The 23,542-nt window shown below is 38.3% G+C and overlaps 1 protein-coding gene across 5 annotated transcripts in view; it reads right to left on the bottom strand.

Annotated features, from left to right (window-relative positions):
* LOC127431511 (F-box/LRR-repeat protein 7-like) overlaps nt 1–23,542 on the bottom strand; it is a 70,037-nt gene that overhangs the window by 43,569 nt on the left and 2,926 nt on the right. For 4 of the 5 annotated variants that reach the window (XR_007895617.1, XR_007895618.1, XR_007895619.1 and 1 more), the window contains exons 1-2: nt 22,552–22,835; nt 10,866–10,955 (exon numbers count right to left, since the gene is read on the bottom strand). Coding sequence is in view for 1 of the 5 variants with exons in the window: in XM_051681950.1 (XP_051537910.1) it covers nt 10,866–10,955; nt 22,552–22,588 (127 nt within the window). In the remaining 4 variants the exon portion in view is untranslated. Of the gene's footprint in view, nt 1–10,865; nt 10,956–22,551; nt 22,836–23,542 lie in introns of those variants that run through there. The other variant, XM_051681951.1, reaches the window with a different exon arrangement.

Genomic DNA, 23,542 nt, shown 5'->3' with positions numbered 1-23,542 from the left:
CGTCCTGTGCGCCCAGCTCTCGAAGGTGTTGTGCCGATTTCTGACTCCTTGGTATGGGAAGGTCAAGTTTCTGAAGCAACATGATCACATGGAAATTGACATGTACTGAATGTTCCAGTATTGGAATGTTCCAATAGAGTATGTTTTAATTGTACACTGAACTCTTCGAAATTTGGAATATTATATTATATTTTTTATTTTATGTAGTCACAAGAATCCCTAGCAATACAGCATGTTTAAAGAGGTTAAAATATGTGAATGCACAGAGTATACCATCAACTGTTTTTTGACAGCTGTTAAATTATTCCTCACTGAAAAGAACTGACAAAATGGTACCACAAACAGGGCTAATAATCATTCTGAGCTAAGAGCTCTGGTCTCATAATTAGCAGTTTTTCCTTGAAATCTGAAGTGAAACCACACCTCAAACATGTGGGTCAAGCCAAAGAAAACTAGGGACACCCATTCCTGAGCCAGGCCTGAACATACAGTATATTGTATATCTTGAACCAAGTCCCAAATAAGGAATGTGAAATTCAGAGACTGTTAACATTTCAATCATTTGAGCTAAGCACCTCTTGAAACTGTCTCTCATAATGTACGACCATTTGTAAGTATAAAGTACTGCTAAATTTGGCTATTCAGAAGCTGAGAAATCTGTTTCTGTTGTTGTATTTGTCTAGCCCTAAAACAGGCAATGTGCACCACAAGATACATTAGGGTGACTATATTCTGGTTTTTTCGCCGGGGGGGATAATAGAGTTCAAAACAGTGTTACTATGAATGCTAACTTTAATACAGTGAAAAAGACACTCTATTAGCATAACATAAATATACAGGTGCATCTCAATAAATTAGAATGTCGTGGAAAAGTTCATTTATTTCAGTAATTCAACTCAAATTGTGAAACTCGTGTATTAAATAAATTCAGTGCACACAGACTGAAGTAGTTTAAGTCTTTGGTTCTTTTAATTGTGATGATTTTGGCTCACATTTAACAAAAACCCACCAATTCACTATCTCAAAAAATTAGAATATGGTGACATGCCAATCAGCTAATCAACTCAAAACACCTGCAAAGGTTTCCTGAGCCTTCAAAATGGCCTCTCAGTTTGGTTCACTAGGCTACACAATCATGGGGAAGACTGCTGATCTGACAGTTGTCCAGAAGACAATCATTGACACCCTTCACAAGGAGGGTAAGCCACAATCATTCATTGCCAAAGAAGCTGGCTGTTCACAGAGTGCTGTATCCAAGCATGTTAACAGAAAGTTGAGTGGAAGGAAAAAGTGTGGAAGAAAAAGATGCACAACCAACCGAGAGAACCGCAGCCTTATGAGGATTGTCAAGCAAAATCGATTCAAGAATTTGGGTGAACTTCACAAGGAATGGACTGAGGCTGGGGTCAAGGCATCAAGAGCCACCACTCACAGACGTGTCAAGGAATTTGGCTACAGTTGTCGTATTCCTCTTGTCAAGCCACTCCTGAACCACAGACAACGTCAGAGGCGTCTTACCTGGGCTAAGGAGAAGAAGAACTGGACTGTTGCCCAGTGTTCCAAAGTCCTCTTTTCAGATGAGAGCAAGTTTTGTATTTCATTTGGAAACCAAGGTCCTAGAGTCTGGAGGAAGGATGGAGAAGCTCATAGCCCAAGTTGCTTGAAGTCCAGTGTTAAGTTTCCACAGTCTGTGATGATTTGGGGTGCAATGTCATCTGCTGGTGTTGGTCCATTTTTGGTTGTTTTTTGAAAACCAAAGTCACTGCACCCGTTTACCAAGAAATTTTGGAGCACTTCAGGCTTCCTTCTGCTGACCAGCTTTTTAAAGATGCTGATTTCATTTTCCAGCAGGATTTGGCACCTGCCCACACTGCCAAAAGCACCAAAAGTTGGTTAAATGACCATGGTGTTGGTGTGCCTGACTGGCCAGCAAACTCACCAGACCTGAACCCCATAGAGAATCTATGGGGTATTGTCAAGAGGAAAATGAGAAACAAGAGACCAAAAAATGCAGATGAGCTGAAGGCCACTGTCAAAGAAACCTGGGCTTCCATACCACCTCAGCAGTGCCACAAACTGATCACCTCCATGCCACGCCGAATTGAGGCAGTAATTAAAGCAAAAGGAGCCCCTACCAAGTATTGAGTACATATACAGTAAATGAACATACTTTCCAGAAGGCCAACAATTCACTAAAAATGTTTTTTTTATTGGTCTTATGATGTATTCTAATTTGTTGAGATAGTGAATTGGTGGGTTTTTGTTAAATGTGAGCCAAAATCATCACAATTAAAAGAACCAAAGACTTAAACTACTTCAGTCTGTGTGCATTGAATTTATTTAATACACGAGTTTCACAATTTGAGTTGAATTACTGAAATAAATGAACTTTTCCATGACATTCTAATTTATTGAGATGCACCTGTACTAAAATAAAATATTTGATGTCATGAGTCCTTCACCTTCATTATTTTTATTTTGAATAGCCATGGAAAATGAAGCAATGTGATAATTTTACCTGGTCGCAAAAAGTAGTCCGTTAATTTACCTGATGAACTTTCACCTTTTGCTGACCCTTTATGCTTTGCAGAGCTAATGTGTGCTTCTAAATCACTTGCACCTTTGTTAGCAACTGACACATAAGTGCGACCAGGAGGAAAGCATGGGAATTTTCTGTGCAAATATTCTGTAAATTTGCACTTTCGTTTGGGCATTGTTATCACTCAGCTGTCATTTGCTGCTACTGTCAAGCAACTGTTTGATGCCGAACACAACAGCGCTTCGTGCGTTTGCGGAGAGATTGACAGGCAGGAATTTGACCAATAGTTGCTGCAAGCCTCTTATAATCGACCAACTGGTGTGCGAGAAGGCGGGACTTACAAAGGGGTTAAAGCAATGCAAATATGCGTGCACACACAATGAAGTATTAGACCAGATGCACATCATAATGCAACTAAAGCCGAATCCTGGACATTTTCACAAATTTAGAAATTCCGGCCGGATGCTTTTTTTTTTCCGAAAAAGAGGACGTATGGTCACCCTAAGATACATACTCTTTAATTTCTTACAGGGGGGATGAGAAAGAGTTTCTCACAGAATCTTATTATCATTTATCTTTGGGTCTATTTTGAGTATGTGGGTCACATGACTTGGTTCAAATTTTCTGTGATTGTTAAGTTAGACTGACCTAAAACCAACATGGTGCAGGACATGCTGACTTTGTGATAATTAATTATAAATTAATCTTTAATTCTTCATAAAAAATAAAAAATAAATGCTAATATTAATTGTGAACTTTGTCTTAAGGTGCGGAATAAGAAATTAAGTCATATGTTGTTCATGCTGTCATTTTGCACATTTTGAAATGCGAAAAAGTGTTAATCCACACTTTTATACATACACATTTATTACACTTAGACAAGTCATACATGCAACCTTAAAGCTAAACTTTTCGCACTTACACACACACACACTCTCTCTCTCTCTCTCTCTCTCTCTCACACACACACACACATGCACACACACTCTCTCTCAAATACACTCACACACACACACACACACTCACACACTCTCTCTCAAATACACTCACACACACACACACACACACACACACTCTCTCTCTCTCTCATACACACACACATGCACACACACTCTCTCTCAAATACACTCACACACACTCACACACTCTCTCTCTCACACCCACACACTGTGTGGAGTTCCAACCATCTGCAGAGGCGTAATTTCAGATCTGATTTGAGATTTGGATATGTTGAAATATTTGTGCGACTGGACTGTTTGTGACTGCCCGATTGAATGTGAGTATTTATTCAAAGCTATGAGAAACACTGATGGTTTTTGACCTAAACTTTATTGTACGGCTGCTATTTCTACATCTGAGTAAATATTAAATATCAGAAAACAATTCACAAAACCAACAACATTACTAACTTTCTTCAAAGCTTTTTTTAAATTTTTTATCTTGCTCTATGTCTCAAGGGGCTGGGTGCTCTGACGTCACAATTCGTGAGTACCTTCTCCCATACAACAAACATCGCATGACTGTGGCAACATTTTTGCAAAATACAATTGTGTGGTTCATTACACCTTTCAGGGCAGTTCCGAAGTGAAATGTCCACTGTGTGGCGCTAAAATTGAGTGAAATGTTCTCCCAAATAGATGAGGTTTTTAAGGTTAAAGTTCTATCGAGATTTAAATCAACAAAACCTACCTACCTCCCTAACCTAAACCTTAAACCTAAGCCTGAACCTAAATGATAGTGCCATAAAAAGCAAATGTGACATGAAAAACACAATTTCTGAAGCAACCACCTCATTTTATGGTACTTCTACGACACTACTGACTCACATGTGGACTCCTGTGCTCTTCAGGACTCGTGCACCAGTCCTTTGTATCGCATATCCAACACTCAGTTGAGCTACCATGCAATTTGATCACACTTAAACAAGCTTGTAAATGTAGTTGGTTATGTAATGCAAACGTGCGCTATAGTAAAAGTGTTTATATATCATAAGATAACATTGTGTGAGGAACAGTGCAAAAAGAAAGCATTTTACTCATAATTTGAGCGAAAGGGGATAAAAGACGTTGTTTTAGTGCCTCTAGTGTTCATTCCACAAGGAAATTGCTGTGTTACGTACAACAGGCCATATAAAAATCATTTTGCAAAAATGTAGTTATTGTAACATGATTCTTTGACCAGGTTGCGAATGTCACTGGGGGAGAAATATGACGGTCGTCAGAGACAGTAAAAAAGCGACTTAACAACATCCTCTCTTACACAATCTCTTCTCTTGATTTCATTCAAAAGTTACTTTTGACTTTTTTAATACTTATGTACAATTTAATGTGAATAATTTTTTTACTTTCACTTAAGTATGTTTCTGGCTAGATTCTTGGACTTTTAATTGAGTAAAATTTTCACTCAGTATCCATACTTTCACTTAAGTATAATTTCTGTGTACTTTTTGCAAACACACACTCTCACTCTAACACACACACACACACACACACACACTCTCTCTCTCTCTCTCTCACACACACACACACACACACTCACACACACATTCGCACACACTCGCATGTTGGTGTGGCTATCCTTATGAGGACTCCCCATAGACATAATGATTTTTATACTGTACGAACTATAGATTCTGTCCCCTAACCCTAACCCTACCCCTAAACCTAACCCTCACAAAAAACTTTCTGCATTTTTACATTTTCAAAAAAACATTGTTTAGTATTTTTTTTTTTTAAGCTATTTGAATTATGGGGACACTAGAAATGTCCTCATAAACCACATTTATAACATAATACCTTTGTAATTACCAGTTTGTAACCTCAAAAAATGTCCTCGTAAACCACCCAAACCCCCACTCACACACACACTCTCACACACTCACTCACACACTCACACACTCTCACATACTCACACACACACATACACACACATACACACACACTCTCTCTCTCTCTCACACACACACACACACACACACACACACTCTCTCTCTCTCTCTCTCTCTCACACACACACACACACACACACACACAGTCATACTCACACACACTCACTCACAAACTCTCTCACACACTAACTCACACACTCACACACACACTCACACACAGTCCAAATGATATAAAAAGTGACATGAAATTATTTTTTGCTAATCATTTTCCACTCTTGCCTGTTTAAGGGCTAGAAACAAAGAACAGGTGATTTGCTGGCAAAGCAGTTCCTTCTAAAAAATAAAAAAAAGCTCTCTACTTTAGAAGATTTGTCTAACTTAACATATTTTCCATTGAATTGGAAGATATTTGAGATGTTCCATTGAGCATTATCTTTCGTAGGCTCTTTAGGCTCTTTTATTAGTTTTATGGTATTCTTTGGTATAAACCCTCAAATATCCCCTGAAGTTTATGATGAAGCAGGGTGGTCTATCTACTGGTCCATACTCCAGTTGAACAACCAGATGTGACAGAGATTGTGGAAAACAGACAAAGACTCCAGGTGTTTAAAACGTGTGCTCGCTGAGATAACTACCAAACCTCTACAGCGCTCCATCTGAGAAGTGCTGAGACATTCATAATCAACCACTAATGCTGTATAACCTACCAATAGAGGAAAATCATCTGCCATTTGGCTCTACTAGTCTCTTTTCATTCACTGAGTGGGCCAAAAATGGGATTGATGGATTTTCAATTTAGAACTATCCAACAGTAGGGTAAGATGGTTGGCAGAAGGCAACCTAAGTATTTAGGTCTGGTAGTTCTGGACTATGTAATTGTCCCATACTTTAGAAAGCTGGTTGGCATTTAATGTTAAATGGAGAAGATAATGTTCAAACTACACTGAAAAAAGTGGTAACCTGCAATTGTTACCTCAATGATCTATTTTTACTTGTTGTAAATACATTTATAGTTCTACTCCACAAGTAAATAACTTTTTTGAATGGAATAAAATCAGTTAATTTCAATGTTACCACATGACTCACAATTTTTAGGCTACCTGACAAAACATTTTTTGCAGTGTAAGTACTGCCCATGATCACACAATTTGTTCCCTGTTAAGGTCAGTTGGACCTTCTTTATAGTAGATGTCTTTAAATACTATGTACTTAAGCATTTGATACAATGTACTTATTATGTACATATGTGTTGAGTCATTGTACTTAAATTTAAATTACCTACAATTAAATACTTCTGTAGTTACATTGTTAACCTTACCCCTAACCTCTAACCTTACCCTAAACCCTAACCTTACCCCTAACCTCTAAACCTAATCCAACCCTAACAATGTAACCCTAACCCCTACCCTTACAATGTACTTATTATGTACATACGCATTGTACTTACATTTAAAGTACCTGTATTAATTACATACTGTATGTAGTTACATTGTTAACCTTACCACTAACCCTTAACCTAACCCAACCCTTACCCTAAACCCTAACCCCTAACCCCTAACCTCTAAACCTACCTGTACCTCAACCTCAGTAGCAGCAAATGTGAATCTTGTAAGAATTCTGCAGAACAAAATGTAGCTACACAATAAGTACATTGTATTTATTTCAATGTAAGTACACAGTAGTTAAAGATACCTATAAAGTAGGTCCAGTCAGTTAGGCATAATTATACATTTTTGTTAGTAGCTTGTAGTGTTGCTGACTACTTTTTATAATTGTATTATTTTTAAAGTTATCTGACTATGCAATATAAAGGGTCTTCATTTACCTTCATAAAATACCATTTATGGTTTAAAAGTAGATAATTTCCATAATGCTTTGCCGATACCATTCAATGAACATGGCACTTTGAGCTGAGACACTTTTCAAAAAATTATTACATTTAAATACAAAGTACATTTTAAAATAGTCCAAGTAAAAGTGCATGAAGCACTATGGTATTCCAATGTTTTTTGGACATGTACTACTGTAATACTACGGTTTTGGGATAATAACATGGCATTCTTTGAAGTTACTTGGAGTAACATGTTCCACTATAGTACTTTTGTGTGAGGTAATCACGTTTAAACATAATGCAATAAAGTTTTATGCATTCTGAAGTAAAACCAGTCAAAAAGTAAGTTCTGAATGTTTTCTTTATTCATGTAGTATTCATGTAATTTAATCCATGCATGTGCCTCAACCAAAAAAAAAAAACAAAAAAAAAAATAAATAAATAAATAAAAAAAAAAGTGAATAAAACTGCTCTATATACAATGGTAACTTTCTAAGTTCCATCATTAACACATACAGTATAGATGATTTATCAGAGAAAGAATAGGACATGCACAATTACTCTGTCAGTCCTCCAGGCATAATGCATGTTTGTGGCATATCCATACTTGGAGGAAGTACACATCACTGTGGACAAACAGTCTCCAGACTGACAGTATGAAATATAATGACCTGATGGTTTACAAACACTCAATAGAGCAGGTGTTTGTTAACCTGTGGGAAGCTTCGACCCACACAAGTGGATTTCATCCTTCGCTGAAGGCATAAATATAGAGGGATTTGAGGTCTTTACATTGTGTGTTTGCCTGTGTGCACATGTCTGAATATTGTTCATAAAAATAAATCACTCTGACCTTTATCTGTGGCCATATATCGAGATAAAAATAATTCACAGTGGATTCCTATATTGGTATAAATGAGAACTATTACAGGCTTTGACTGGAAGATCTGAATGCTAAATGTAATTATTAAGAATGAGACATGCAGGATATCCATTTTCAATGTGCTTTTGCCCTTTTAAGTAAATATGAAATCAAAATGGACCCTATTTGCTTTCTTAATACACGTTTCTGGTCTCACGGTGCATGATTCATCAGTGTATGTTAATCCATAAATCATCATTTATCAAAATGTAATAAATTGTTCTGCCTCTGAAACGACTTTCTTTTTGGCTGATGTCTCTTAGGCAGTGCATGCTATTGGATAATGTTAACAACTATTTAGATATTTTGTCTCCACGTCCCAGTCAAAAAGCCTCCTCAAAATCTCGCCCTACATTTTTTCTCATTGAGGATCCTCTTTCATTCTGAACAATGTCACATGATGAAAGTAAAATGGATCGTGAATGCCGTTTCATGTTGACTTAAAAAGAGCTATTACAGTTGAACATTTTTTGAGGTGGTTCCCTAGCAACTAGCTTAGCTCCCTTAGCTAACTGGCTCTACTAAGGCCAGTGTTGCATACTTAACATTTCAACCTTTTTATGTGATCACTTTATTTCTTTGTTAAGTTTATGGTGTCAGAGTTTCCATGTTTTTAACACAGCCTAAGTACCTAATCATAGCCCTAAATATTGAATTTAACCTCATTTTCATTTCCCTAATGTATTGAGCTACCCTGACTGAACCACAAGAACAATTGGCTGCTTTACACACACTGTGCTGCCCTCATTAATGCTGGGCGTTGCCTAGTGAAACGTGTTAATATTCCGTATCCCACCTGTCTGAGCCAAGAAATCTCTGAAATACTACGAACATAATCACAGGTCACACTCTATTAGCACCTGGCTCAGTCTTTTACACATGCACACATATTCACATACAACAGATGCACCATTATGGAGACAATACAAGGTTGGACCCGATTCCACTGGCAAGAAGCCTGAGTGGGGTGTGTAAAATAACGTGAACTGTGCCAGTCTGGAAAAGAGAGCTGTGCTAGCACCCAACCACATATTGATATTAAAACCGAAAACAGCAAAAAACACACATCTCCATGCATTATAAACAAGACAGCCTTCTTACAGGAGTTGATAAATAAAGACACTACAGAAAGTGTCCCTACCCGGATAGCACATCACCCAGATATCTATTTGATGTGTTTGTTTACATCTGGAAGACGTGTTTTTTACGTTGTTTGCTCATCTGGAATACATCTATAAGACATATGTCAATAAGTATGTCTCGGATGTCAATTAGATATTTAGCAGATGTTTTTAAGATGTTTATGATTTCGAATGTTTTTAAATCTGATCTTTTTAAGGTGTTTAGCAGATGTTAATTAGATTGTGATGCTTTCCAGATAAAAAGATCTAAAACAGACATCTTGGAGATGTACGTGTTCTGTCTGGGTACATATTTCCGACATGGGATTTCTTGACAACATATAATGCAGATGATCACAAACGCTCTAAAAATTATATTCCAAATGAAAACTAACACATCACATAAAGCAGATGTTTCATCAATGTACTGTATGTGTGCTTTCCAACGCGATCTCATGAGAAGTTGTACAAATTCGATACATGCAAATACCCAGATGTGTAATGCGGAAGTAAGAGAAAGTTCTCTGTCTCAGATATGTGTACATGCTTATAAATTTTTTGCCCAAACCCAAACCCCATATCTCAACCTAACCATAGAGTAGAGTCTGTAAGGATGATTTGAAGCGTAAAGAGTATGTTTTGTATGATGGAAGAAAGTAACTGTCGCATTTTAAAAGGAGACAAGGCAAAGTCACCTGATCGGCTATTGCAAAAGTCGTACCAATTACGATATAGCCAACTCGTTCAAATCTGTACGATTTCTCCGTGAGAGTGTGTTGGTGCTATCTGAGATAAGGCAGTGGGCTCTGCACAGTACCCAACAGACCCAGAACCCATGCCAAATACATAGTAAATACATTTACAAGCATTTTGTAGCCAAGATTTATGGGAAAAAGACCAAAAAGGGTATGCAACCAATAAATGAACAAATTTGTTTAAAAATGTACTGATAAATATAATAACTTTAGTCTTTAAATGTACTTGTGATGGGTCAAATTATGAAAAACCACAATGATTATGCATATATCATTTTACAACTCTGGGCTAGTTTCATATGTGGGATATGTATGCTGGGGAGGTCCTGTACTAGTACAGATCGCAGTACATGTATATCTATGATGCATAAGCCAAGAAAAACTCACACAGGGATTAATGGATTAACTGACTTTTTTATTAACTGTTTTTACAGTACAGCATGGGGATGCATGGATAATGTCTACACCACTCTAATGTAAAAGCATCTCGATGATGTTTTCCTAATTTAACGAAAAACTTTAACAAAAACAGCCACACAAGCACTGTGGTCTTGCAGCTAATATCCAGATATTAACCTGCCCTGGGGATTTTTCTTCTTAGCTCACTCACAAGACAAATGGCCCACAGGTTAGTTCTTATGGGAATGTTGACTTTGTTCTCAATTTCCAGGTTATCCTAGGAGCACATAAGTTCTCTCCAAAATGTTAAGCATTTCATAAAGCAAGAAAGAGAGATGGTGAGAGAGGGAAAAGGGAAAGAAGGAGAGTTAAGCAGCCAGTTTGGCTCATAATGAGGTCCAGATGCTCTACCTTCACTGGTAGCCACATTCTTGGGAGCTTTTGTGGGTGTGTGATCAGTGCTCGAGCTCACGTCGGAAGAGATACTGGAACTACCCTTTCCTAGGACAACAGAAAAGAAGGAAACAACATTTGTGAGGACATACACTTTTTTTTATTTTTTATAAAGGAGCTTGTTTTCAAAGTGATAAGATCATTTACTGTTGTTAAAAGCATTCAAGCTATGTATCTTTTTGAAAAAGTAGTCAGCAACACTACAAGCTACTAACAAAAACAAGTTAACTGCATTGAAGCTATTTAATGGGACAGAATCCTTTAGATAATTATCATATTATATAATTTCAAAAATAGAGTAGTATTTTTGTACAAAAACAACGAGGATCTTAACAAGGGTGATAGCATCAAACTAGAACAAGGGGATTAATCGATAACAGAGATAAGCAGCAGTAGTAGTACCCTTACAAAAAATCTAGAGTTCAGGCAAACTAGCCACAAACTTAATGAAAATTTGCCACTCATTATTTTCACATCCAAATGAGCTTGTGATCTGCCGCAAATGTTTGCCAGAATTTTGCAGCTCTTCACTGGTAGTGGTGAACCTGCAGCAAACCTTTGGCAACAATGGACAATTTGCTGCAAGTTTGCCAAAAAGTAAAGTGACATGCAGTGACTTTTGTGAGTTCTGAACAATCTGATTAATTAAAACAAACCACCAGAATGAACTGATTCACTGAAATGAATTGGACTTACCAACACTACTTGAGAGAGAGAGAGAGGACATTCTAGGAAAGCATGTTTGACTGCCTCAGTTTTCTTGAACATAAAACAATGTGACATTAAAAATCTGTGATGTAGCGTTTTTTTATGCTACCCCACAACTTGTTGGAAAAAATTAGCATGTTACTGAAAAATGTGCACTGTTTTGAAAACAGCTGAGCTACTACACTTCTGAAAAGGTAAATTTCGTATTTTCTGGAATATATGATTTTCATCATCTGAATAGTCCAAGCTGCCAAGCATAATGTAATTATAATATAATTGATGACGGCTGGTCCAACACACTGCAAACCCAAACTCAAAGGCATATACACAAACAGGTGAAAAAATCTGTTATACAAACAGTAGTGGCATTTTTAAGTAGCCTTTTCAGAGTATTTTGCATAAACAAAGTACTTTTTGCAAGTATTTTATTTAAATATTCTGTGCATCATAACATTATTTTGCTAACAGGATTACAAATACTCTAAGGCCACTGTCACATGCAACTACTTACATCCCCACAAAATGATGTTTCATCACACCCCTAGTAAAAACAGCCAGTGAACTGGACAATTAGTGCATAGCAAATAGGGTTGCCAATATCAGATATTGATCAACAGTCGTTAATATTAAGGAATAGAATACAAAAGGCATATTATTTTACACACAAACTAAATATTGAGTTTATTTGTACATTAAGCACACAGATATACATGTTATGAACAGATGTGGCTTATTTTTTTGTTTTTTATTAAACATCAACAAAACGGTTACATGCGATTACTTAAAGCATATGCTCCTGATTAAAATGACCCAAAATACGTGATAGGATGCATAGATCTTGAGGTAATCTTCACGGAGCCTCTGTCAGGCTATCAGTGCAACTTCTACACAGATGCAACATATCAACAATGCTATTTTGACCAGGTGCAACTTTATTTCCATAAAATGTGGTAAATAAGTTGTGTTACTAAGTTTAGTAAATTAGAGTAAAAAAAAAAAAAAAAAAAAACTTTGACAGAATTGTTGATGGATAGGAATGCGTAAGCTCCATTTCCCAAAGCACAACCTCATCCCAAAAGACCCACCTCTTGAAATGTTCTCAACCTTCTGGTCACACTTTCTCAAACCCTGGTCACATTTTTCTCTAGATCCTTCCAACACACAGTCCACCCTGAATTCGAAATTTACACAGAAATTGAAATGGATTTGTAGTGTTCTCTAACACAGTGTAAACTGTTGTGTGAAGGCGCCCTCACTCCCCAACACTGGTCAGTCTCTTTCACTCTTGACTACATGCATTCATAATCTGCTCAAGCAGCCTTGTAGGCCAGCTGTGGGAAAACTGGTGTGCAGTTTCACTGAAGGGTGGGGTGCAACAGTTCCCACTGTAAGTCAATATTATAACAGATGCAATAAAAGTGCAATCGGACATTTTGGCCACATTAGTCATACACTTGTTGAACCATTACCAAAGGTTAGGAATGTCCTCTTGTTACTAATCCAAACTGAGCTCTGAGGTTCCATGATCAAAGATTTCGAGCTGAACTCATTTCTCAGTTCTCATCAGGAATGGATCGAAACCCTTTGGTTTACGTCTTCCCGCCAAGCGAACAATAAGACAATATCCACGACTGAAACAATAGTTCGAAGAAATTACTTTGATTCTCCAGTTTGTAGTTGTGCTATGATCCTCTATGACAGATTTATTTATGATACATTTGGACATATTTGGCCACTGTGCAAAAAGGAGCGGACATCATTCATGACAGCTTGTTCCTTGCATTTTCTTTGGTTAATAATTTTTTATGAGGGTAAATAAGTTCAACCTGTGCACAATAGTTCAAGTAAGAATCTGAATCTTGGTATGGTGTATAAAAAGTGTGGTCATTCACAGTCGTGTAGTGGGGACTGAAAAGGTTGGTATACTGTGAATTTAAAAAATATTAAGAAATATTGATATAATAGAGATAATAGATTCCACCTAATAGATTGGCATATTTAATATGAAACTGCAACCTTTTTGTCAAAGTAACACAGTTACTGTAACTGCTGTAAAATCATGATCAATTTTAGTAAATGTGATTGTGTATTTGAAAAACCTTTATTTTGGCGCATGTCAAAATAATCCAGCAGAGTGGATCCCTGGCGCAAGTGGTTCTGTGATGGCTCACACTAGTCATGACACCAGGCTTTATTCGTGCCGCACAAATGTGCATCTCAGATAAGATGCATATTTAGAGTGTATAAAAGTGAGATGAATATAATTGATTTTGTGTTGGCGGCCCACAATTTCAGAAAATGGCTGTATATGCATTCCTTTTTGGTTGCTGCATATTGCATTTTCATTTTTGGCTCAAAACATGAGTTTATTTTAAGCTTGCATCCTGAAATGTCCCACTTCTGCTCAAAATGCATTACCCACTCGAAGAGCTGAGCTCTTGCATCATGTTACAAGAAACTGAAAATCAATACAAGCCAACATGAAACTGTGTTGAGGAAACCTTCCAAGGAAAGGAAGCTAAAACTTAATACTGATAAATGAGAGGTGGCTGGTTCGAGTGAACATGAGCAAAGGCGATTCTAGGGACTCTGGGTGCCCTAGGCAAAAAAAAAAGAAAAAAACTTTCTATGTAAATGCCTCGTTTCGATGTAAATTAGTCTTATTGTAGATTGCGCTTCATTCACAAAAATTGCCAGGCACAATTTAGATTGCTCTATTATTGCGAGTGAAAGAGGCAGTAAAATGAATTTTATTTATAAGAGATGTTTCTGAACATTTTCAACTGATCATATCAGCAGTAATTAATCTAATAATGATCAAGTGATGGAAAAGAGCGTTATAACCTGGCACATATCCAGATGTGCGGTGTAGTCAAGTACACATTCTGCATGTTTAAGAGATGATTCAGGCGTCTGGATCACAGTGATGCTGTACAGTCCTGGCAGGGTGTGTCAAATACGGAGGTCTACTGCATTGTTTTGCTCATGCAAATTACATTCAGCAGCGATTTTGTGGGCATATTTGTGCTATTGCCTGATCTGCATAATTTATTTAGTAAATTGGGTGCTAAACCAGCGCAGAGAGTGCATGCAAAAAATGACGATTTTACCAGGCGCAATTCATTCTTAGTGATTCTGCCCCAGAATAGCATTCCAGTCTTTTCTAAAGGAATTTGAATTAAACATCAAAATCCATAAAATTGTCTCTAAATGCACTAATGGACATTGTTTGCTAAAGCCTCGCAATGACAAAAAGAAGAGAGCTCACTTTAATGGGCATGTGTATCTTCATAACCTGTTTATGTCCATAACTCTCATTTTGATTTTGCATGTCAGATGTGTACTCCTGATATAAATTAAGGAGTTACTCTCACTGTAACATTTCGATCATAAAACAGTGGTGAAATATCAAATCTGGAGATTACGCCTTTCTAATGATGTAGCTATATTTTGTCGCGATTAAATAATAATTGTATGGAGAATAACGTGCCGTGAATGTAAACAATAGCCTATCACGACTCGACTCGGCAATCTTTTCGTGAGAAGGGATAATTCAGTAAAAATGACAGATTCTAGACCAGTCAGCACTGTCAGGCTTCATCTTTTCCTCCTTTCTTTTTTCCTCTTCTGACTCACAGACTGGTACGTCGGACATCCTCTATATGGTTCCTGCATCCCGCTCTTACTTGAATTTGATCGAAGCTAAAGGGATGGAGGCCTCCTAGGGCTTTTTTTTGAAAATGTGATTCTAGTCTACATTGCCAATCATTGGTTTCAAGTGTCGTTGATGTGAACTACTGTAATTGCCGCCCGCGGGGGGGCCTCTCCCAGCTTGGGGCCCCAGGCAATTGCTTGCCTTGCCTGTCCCATAGCTCTGCCTCTGAACATGAGTAATCCTCATTGTGCCCTTGAGCAAGGGACCTATCCCCAGGTTGTACTAGGGGAACTGTCCCCTTAAAAGTGTACTATAAGTCACTTAAGGTAAAAGTGTCTGCTAAAAAAGTTCCTTTATAAGACTTTGAACTAGTTTAATTGGTTTTTGACCTCTAATGTTTCCTGTCTGCATCTTTAAACCATCTGCTAAAAGACAAGTAAGTTCCATAATGGTTGATGAAGGTAAAGAATTACAAATAGAGAGTGGAAAGATTTAGCTGTTATTATATACTATTAGCTGCTTAACCTACAGCATATTGCATGTGAAAAGATAAAACAAACTAACAACTACACAAAATGCCTCTACTGACCAAATCCGTGATTTTTTTTGAATCTTCCAAACTAGAATAATGTGGCCCACATTGAACACATTGTTACCAACCTGTTGACACATTGCGGTGACATCACTGAGCCAGCACATCTGCTTCAGCTCCTATTCGAGTCCGCAGAATGTGACTCACCAGGCAAGTGGACTCCATGTGCTTCGCATGCCTTGAATTACGATCCAATATGAATACTGTTATTATGTTGCTAGGCAAAGGCTTCGTGAAGCTTAAAGTCCTGAATTTAATCAAATTGTATTACTTTGTTGCTAAAGGATACTCAGCACTGTTTAAAGTCAGAATCAAGAAGTAAAACCACAAATGTCTGGCAAAGGATCTTCTTACTTACTCTTTCATAGCTAAAGATCATTACCTAATACCAAATAATAATGTACGGGATCCAAATACGGCATAAATGTATAAAGTATTGAATAAGCGTGACAATGTGTATGCTGGAAAATGTAAGTGGTCAACTATAGTTCTACAACTTCCTTTTAAAGGGATGTTCACACTGACAGTGATTTGGAATAACAAAGTGACGAGTGCGATTCATTTTCAATGAGAGTTGACAATTTGGCGATGAAAATTGTCAGCGACGGCAACATGATCACACGGAAGGTAGGATCGCTACAGAATCTTGAAGTACCTTGAAACCGACCCCTTTCTGCCAAGTTTCTGACAAGATCCATATCTCATCATTTCAAGTGTGTTTACCTTTTTTCGTGGCTTGACTGATAGCGTGTTGTGTAGTCGGTAGCGTCAGAGACATGGGTTCTTGTCCTGTGTTGAATCCAGGAAGTAAATGTCTCACATTATCTGTGACAGGATTCAGGGGTTGCTTTTTTCCCCTAAGATTTTTTATATTTTTATTCCATTGAAGGTTTAGGGTTGGAGTTCGGGTTTGGGGGTAGAGTTAATAAAATATGCATTCTTCACTGTATTACTTAATTTACAACTTTGACATTTCACCCTGAAACTGGAGCTTACACATGCCTATACTTTAAAAAAACACTTTCCAATTTGCCTACTGGTGTCAGTGCTTCGAATGTCTGTAAGCACAGACCGAGTTTACCTAACGAGCTGTCGTCCTACTGTAGCCAAATTTATAGTGATATCAGTCTGGTGATGCAATGCAACAACCAATGCGAATGCAGACAGTGAAGTTCTCACGTTCAACCAACAGTACAGCGATTTGGTGCTTCAATCACTGTCATTGTAAATCAGGACTGGATCAAAGGACCATTGGGCCCTGGGATATAAACATTAGAAGGCCCCCCAAATCCAAACATGTAACTGTTGTACAATGAATTGGTCCATCATAGGATTTACACCTCAGTTAAGGGTGATGTTAACAACAGTGGATGTTAATGGGCCCCTTTGCTGGAGGATGGGGCCCTCCACAACATTCATACCATCAAAAACTATCTTTTAGCTCAAAAGATCATTGGTTTGAATTTCTACTTTGCTCCCAGACTGGCGCTGAACTGTGAATGAACTCTCACCTGTAGAAATAACAGCTGAAAAATCCAAAAGATTCCACTCTCTCAGACTACACTGGGAACCAAAGTGCTCCACTCAGAAAATAAATTTGAATCGTTAAGCTGTTGGTCCTTTGCCATCCCAAGCACAACCATTTCCCATCACATAAATGGAGAAATGACAGTCTAAAGGAGATTTCCTTTAACTTTTCACAAATGGTCTATCACTCAAAGTCTGAGTGGCCAGCCCTGCTTTTGATCCCATGACCTTAATCCATAAGTCATATAAGACCCCTTTTCCTCCATGATGGAAATTTCAAATACTTTTAAGTAACCCAGATGGAGACTAAATGAGTACTATCCCATCCCAGGCACATATTCCCACATTTGCCTTGTTTTTTACTAATCCACAACTAGTATAGGTAAATTAGACTCACAATTTTCTTAAAAATGTAAAAATTTCCAACACGATCACACATAAAATCAACATGTTGGTTCCAAAGGTGAATGTATCCTGAAATCAACCCCATACTGCCAAATTACTGACAAGCGCCATCCCCCATTAGACATTTTTGCATCATTCCAACCACGGCCACCTTTCTCTGATGTTCCACAAGCAACCTTCAAGACAGGTTCTGGGCCCATGGAAACCAGAAGTAATCGTGTTCACAAAAACAAAGTTAATCATGTTTTGTAAGTTGCATTTTCACTCTAAAATTAAATTTTTACTCCACTGATGGTTAGGTTTAGGGTTGTGGTTGGGAGGGTAGAGTTAAGATTACTTTTGCTGGCCCTCTGTGGACATTTCACCTGGAAACAGTAGCTCAGACAAGCCCACATGTTCAACAACACTTCCAGCTTCGGGGGCACTGGTTCTAGTTTCGGTAAGCACAGACCAATTTCAGCAGCAAAACTTTCGACCTACTGATGCCAAATTCACAATGACTATGTTTACATGGACGCTAGAAAGCTGCTTATTGCTAGAAAGCAGCATATTGCGAGAAAGCAGCATTGTGGTTTAGATGCACTGTATAAGAGACATACTCTACTCCTGTATACATGCAGCTTGGTGAAAAAGCAACTTTCTCCACAGCAACATAATTTTACCGTGACGCTAGTGTGAATAACAAACATAGTATCCGAGGAAGACTTCACTGTTTTATTTTCTGTTGCTTTGCTTTATTTCCAGATATTCTAGTGTTGTTGCACTGTTTGTTTCCTTAACTTTCTATCGCGAGCTCCAGAGGAATTGCGCTGCAATAGTGGGGTTTCCCTTTCATGTGAAACTCTGGGATTCCCTCAATATAGGAGCGCATATACATGAACGTGAGGGACCATTGATATTTTACATTGGTGTGTGTAAATGGTTATAGTTTATAGTGTACACCGATCAACAACAACATTAAAACCACCTGCCTAATATCGTGTAGGTCCCCATCGTGCAGCCAAAACAGCTCTGACCCATAGAGGAATGGACTCTACAAGACCTCTGAAGGTGTCCTGTGGTATCTGGCACCAAGATTTTAGCAGCAGATTCCTTAAGTCCTGTAAGTTGCAATGTGAGGCCTCCATGGATTGGACCTGTTGGTCCAGCACATCCCATAGATGCTCAACTGGATTGAGATCTGGGGAATTTGGAGGCAAAGTAAACACACTCTTTGTCATGTTCCTCAAACAATTCCTGAAATTTTTTTGCAGTGTGGCAGGATGCATTATTCTGCTGAAAGAGGCCACTGCCATCAGGGAATACCGTTGCCATGAAGAGGTGTATGTGGTCTCCAACAATCTTAAGGTAGGTGGTACGTGTCAAAGTAACATTCACATGAGTACCAGGACCCAAGGATTCCCAGCAGAACATTGCCCAGAACATCACACTGCCTCCGCTGACCTGCCTTCTTCCCATGGAGCATCCTGCTGCCATCTCTTCCCCAGGTAAACGACGCACACGCACCCGGCCGTCCAAATGATCTAAAATAAAACGTGATTCATCAGACCAGGCCACCTTCTTCCATTGCTCCATGGTCCAGTTCTGACGCTCTCGTGCCCATTGTAGGCACTTTCAGCGGTGGACAGGGGTCAGCATGGCACTCTGATCGGTCTGTGGCTATGCAGCCCCATACGCAGCAAGCTGCGAAGCACTGTGTGTCCTGACATCTTTCTGTTATAGCCAGCATTAAGTTTTTCAGCAATTTGTGTTGCAGTAGCTCTTCTGTGGGATCGGACCAGATGGGCTAGCCTTCGCTCCCCACATGCATCAGTGAGCCTCGGGCGCCCATTACCCTGTCGCCAGTTCACAAGTTGTCATTCCTTGGACCACTTTTTAGGTACTAACCACTGCATACCGGGAACACCCCACAAGACCTGCCGTTTTGGAGATGCTCTGACCCAGTCGTCTAGCCATCACAATTTGGCCCTTGTCAAAGTCGCTCAGAATCTTTATGCTTGCCCATTTTTCCTGCTTACAACACGTTAAATTCAAGAACTGACTGTTCACTTGCTGCCTAATATATCCCAACCCTTGACAGGTGCCATTGTAACGAGGTAATAAATGTTATTCACTTCACCTGTCAGTGGTTTTAATGTTGTGGCTGATCAGTGTATGTGCTTTTCCCACTGTAGTCCCAGAAATGTTGAATTCTATCCGCTGTGTTGGCTCCATCCTATGGCGTTTGTTATCCGGTCTGTTCACGTACGTGCACACTTTTCAAAAACCTGCGAGAACACTGCCTATGTGTTTACATGTCCATATTAAGCTACGTTCTCTGGGAGAAACCTGGATGTGTTAAGATGCTACAAGCAGACATGTTCCACTAACATTTGACAACCAAAAAGTGGCCAAATAATGTTTTAATTATAGTATATCTATATTTTTTTAAACCTCACAAACCTTTTTGGGGGAAAGGTTGTGCCTGAAAAGTGTGCTTGTGAATAAATTCCACTTAGTTTAATCATTTGTGTGTCCAAAAACTTTTGGGGGGCACAGTATCTATTATTCTCTCAGTCCGGTTTAGGAAGTACTAGGTTTTCCAAGCAATGCATACTATGTGTTGTTGAATACATCCAGTTCCATTAATCACAGGCATTGTGTTGTTGACAGCTATGCTACTATCCACTATACTCACATAAGTCTTTTAAACAGTTAGAGGCTCACTACAAATTCAAAAAGCTCTTGTTTTGTTCTAGCTTTATAAGAATGTTAGTGTTGATGTCAATGGGGGGGGGGGGGGGGGTGGATGCCACTGAAAGATTTGATAATTCCATGCTTGTTTTACTGTTTTACATTACAAGATCTTGTTTCTTATGGTTGTAATTGGAGGAAAATTGGGTCCAATTTTACAGTTGTCCTGTTTCATTTGTCTTCTACTGTTGTATATTCCCAGCAGCACACTGGGGTGCTTTTCAGTGGTCAAAGATCAGGGCTTATTTCAGTGCAAACTTACCACTTTCCCCTATCATTTATCCATTTCTCCAGGATATTTTTCCTTGTCCCAAATTACGGGAATACACATCCACTTGTTGATACCACAGTGAGAAAGGTGGTCAGGGACTCTTTAAAACAGAGTATGCATTTTTTTAAAATCCCTAAACCTTCGCACTGAGCTGAAATCACTATGGGTTGTTGACTCTTACAGTAGAAATTGAGTTATCAAAAAAGCCAAGGCTGAGGGTAGACATAATTGATTTCTGGTCTGGAAAACAACTTCTCAAAAGCTTTCATATGTTTCCTGCTCCAGTGCTAATGCAAACTGCAAGAAAGATCTTACCAGACCTAAAAATTAATTCAAAATCAGGGTCAACCACAAGCACAAGGGTCTTCACATTGCATTGCATTGATAACAGCCATCTCTTTATATTCACTTTGTTGGGTGCCCTGCCTGACCTAATGACATATGTCCATCACTGTTGAATGTTAGAAATAACTGTAGAGATACTTAATATCTAACATGTTAAGAATAGTTGCAAAAAAAAAAAAAAAAAAAAACATTCACATGGACTCTATTAGCATGTCAGTTTTTTCAGAATACACACCTGCTTAGATCATGGTGGTCCTGAGAAAAAAAAAAAAATCTATGGATTCTAAATCTGGCCCATATTTCTGTAATTATTCACACTCTTTAAAACAGAACACCAACTTGGATGACCATACCAGTACTTACATTTGAAGTGAACCACAAGTAGATAAATAAAACAGTCTATTAAAACCAGAGAGAAGTTGCTGATCTCAGCAGAGCAACATTATTTAGATCAAAGGAGATGGAGACCTGACCAAAACTGCATGAAGTATACACAACTGAAGTTTCCACTTGATTCGTTTACCACATCAGTACCTCGTCTGGGAATATGGAGCACAAGCAGTCAGCTGGAGTTATGGCTGCACTTGTATGAGGACACCATTATACAGGGGTGGAGAAACTCAAGAACTTTACTGTTTGTAAATATCAGCCGCCACTTCTGGGATCAGAAATGCACAAAATACACTTCAATACAAACAACAGCTCAAGCTCAATCAACTACTAATTTGTCATTAGACTGAAACCTTTATTCAAAGTGAACTGGACTACACTTATTACCAGGACAATCCCCCTGGAACAACCTGCATTTGAGTGTCTTGCTCAAGTACATGATGTTCTTGGATCACACCTTGCAGGGCTTGAACCTACAGACTTTTGGATACCAACCAAGTTCTTTAACCACTAGGCTACTTCACCCCAAAAACATTTTTTATAATCAATAATGTTGTATTTTAGTTCAGTCCTTTGGACCTTTATAGTGAAATAAATAAATAAACAGTAGCAGTAATACAAATATGAATAATAAAACATTACAATTATAATTAAAACTATATACTGTATATATATTATATCTAGTTATATAATCATTCAATTATAATTTCATTACACAAATAATATACTAAACTATATATATCTGTTGCTTCATAGGCATTCATAGGCATTTCTGAATCCTTCATGGAGATCTCCTAACAATTTAAAGACTAACTTTTCAGTGAATTAGTGGATTACAGTCCAAGGCAATAATGGAATTATAAAGTATTAGCACACTTAATGCTCCCGTATCGTTTTATGTGATGCATACAAAATTCCCAAGATCTGCATGCATAAGATTCAGATTAAAAATTCAGAAAGCATAAAGCATCGTCGAAAAGAATGAGCTGAGTGTTTTCAGTTCTTTGAGATCACATACCTTCACTTCCATACTGTTTGCTATTGTTCGCACCCATCCTGAATAATGCATAGTCTCTCCTCAGAATAACATATGTGAGCAAGTGAGATTACACACGATACGTCATCGAACAGACGAAATGTAGCTCCATTATGCGAAAAAGGAAACGTCTTCTTTATAATGCAACATTGTAAACAGCAGCGCGAACAGCAGTTAACAACAAACTCCGCTTCTGTCAGAGTGATTGTAGAATAAAAGTTGCGCTGATGTTGAACGGGCAGTTCCGACAAATGTGAAGAGAAACTAACCACATGAGCTCATTTCCACTGTGAATGTACAGGAGGGACAGAGGGGCTGGACCAACTTTAAAGAGACCCTGAATTTAAAAACCCCATTAGATCCTGTTGAGACCCACCAAAGAAATAAAATTGACATTTTTAAACAGCATTATAGTTTTTGGTGCATGGGGAAATATATATATATACACTCACTGAGGACTTTATTAGTAACTCTATGGTCCCAATAAAGTGCCCGACGTGGTCTTCTGCTGTTGTAGCCCATCCGTCTCAAGGTTTGACCTGTTGTGCATTCTGAGATGCTATTCTGCTAACAACAATTGCACAGAGTGGTTATCTGAGTTACCATAGACTTTCTGTCAGCTCAAACCAGTATGGCCATTCTCTGTTGACCTCTCTCATCATCAAGGCATTTCCATCTGCAGAACTGCTGCTCAATGGATGTTTTTTGTTTTTGGCACCATTCTGAGTATACTCTAGAGACTGTTGTGCGTGAAAATCCCAGGAGATCAGCAGTTACAGAAATACTCAAACCAACCCATCTGGCACCAACAATCATGCCAGAGTCCAAATCACTGAGATCACATTTTTCCCCGTTCTGATGGTTGATGTGAATATTAACTGGAGCTCCTGACCCATATCTGCATGATTTTATATATTGCACTGCTGCCACAAGATTGGCTGATTAGATAATCACATCTTCATGTGTACCCAAT

The sequence above is a fragment of the Myxocyprinus asiaticus genome, chromosome 41 (genome assembly GCF_019703515.2).
Source record: "Myxocyprinus asiaticus isolate MX2 ecotype Aquarium Trade chromosome 41, UBuf_Myxa_2, whole genome shotgun sequence".
In the NCBI taxonomy this organism is placed as follows: domain Eukaryota; kingdom Metazoa; phylum Chordata; class Actinopteri; order Cypriniformes; family Catostomidae; genus Myxocyprinus; species Myxocyprinus asiaticus.
Note: the sequence above shows the minus strand (reverse complement) of the source record. Positions and strands in the feature narration are given on the sequence as shown.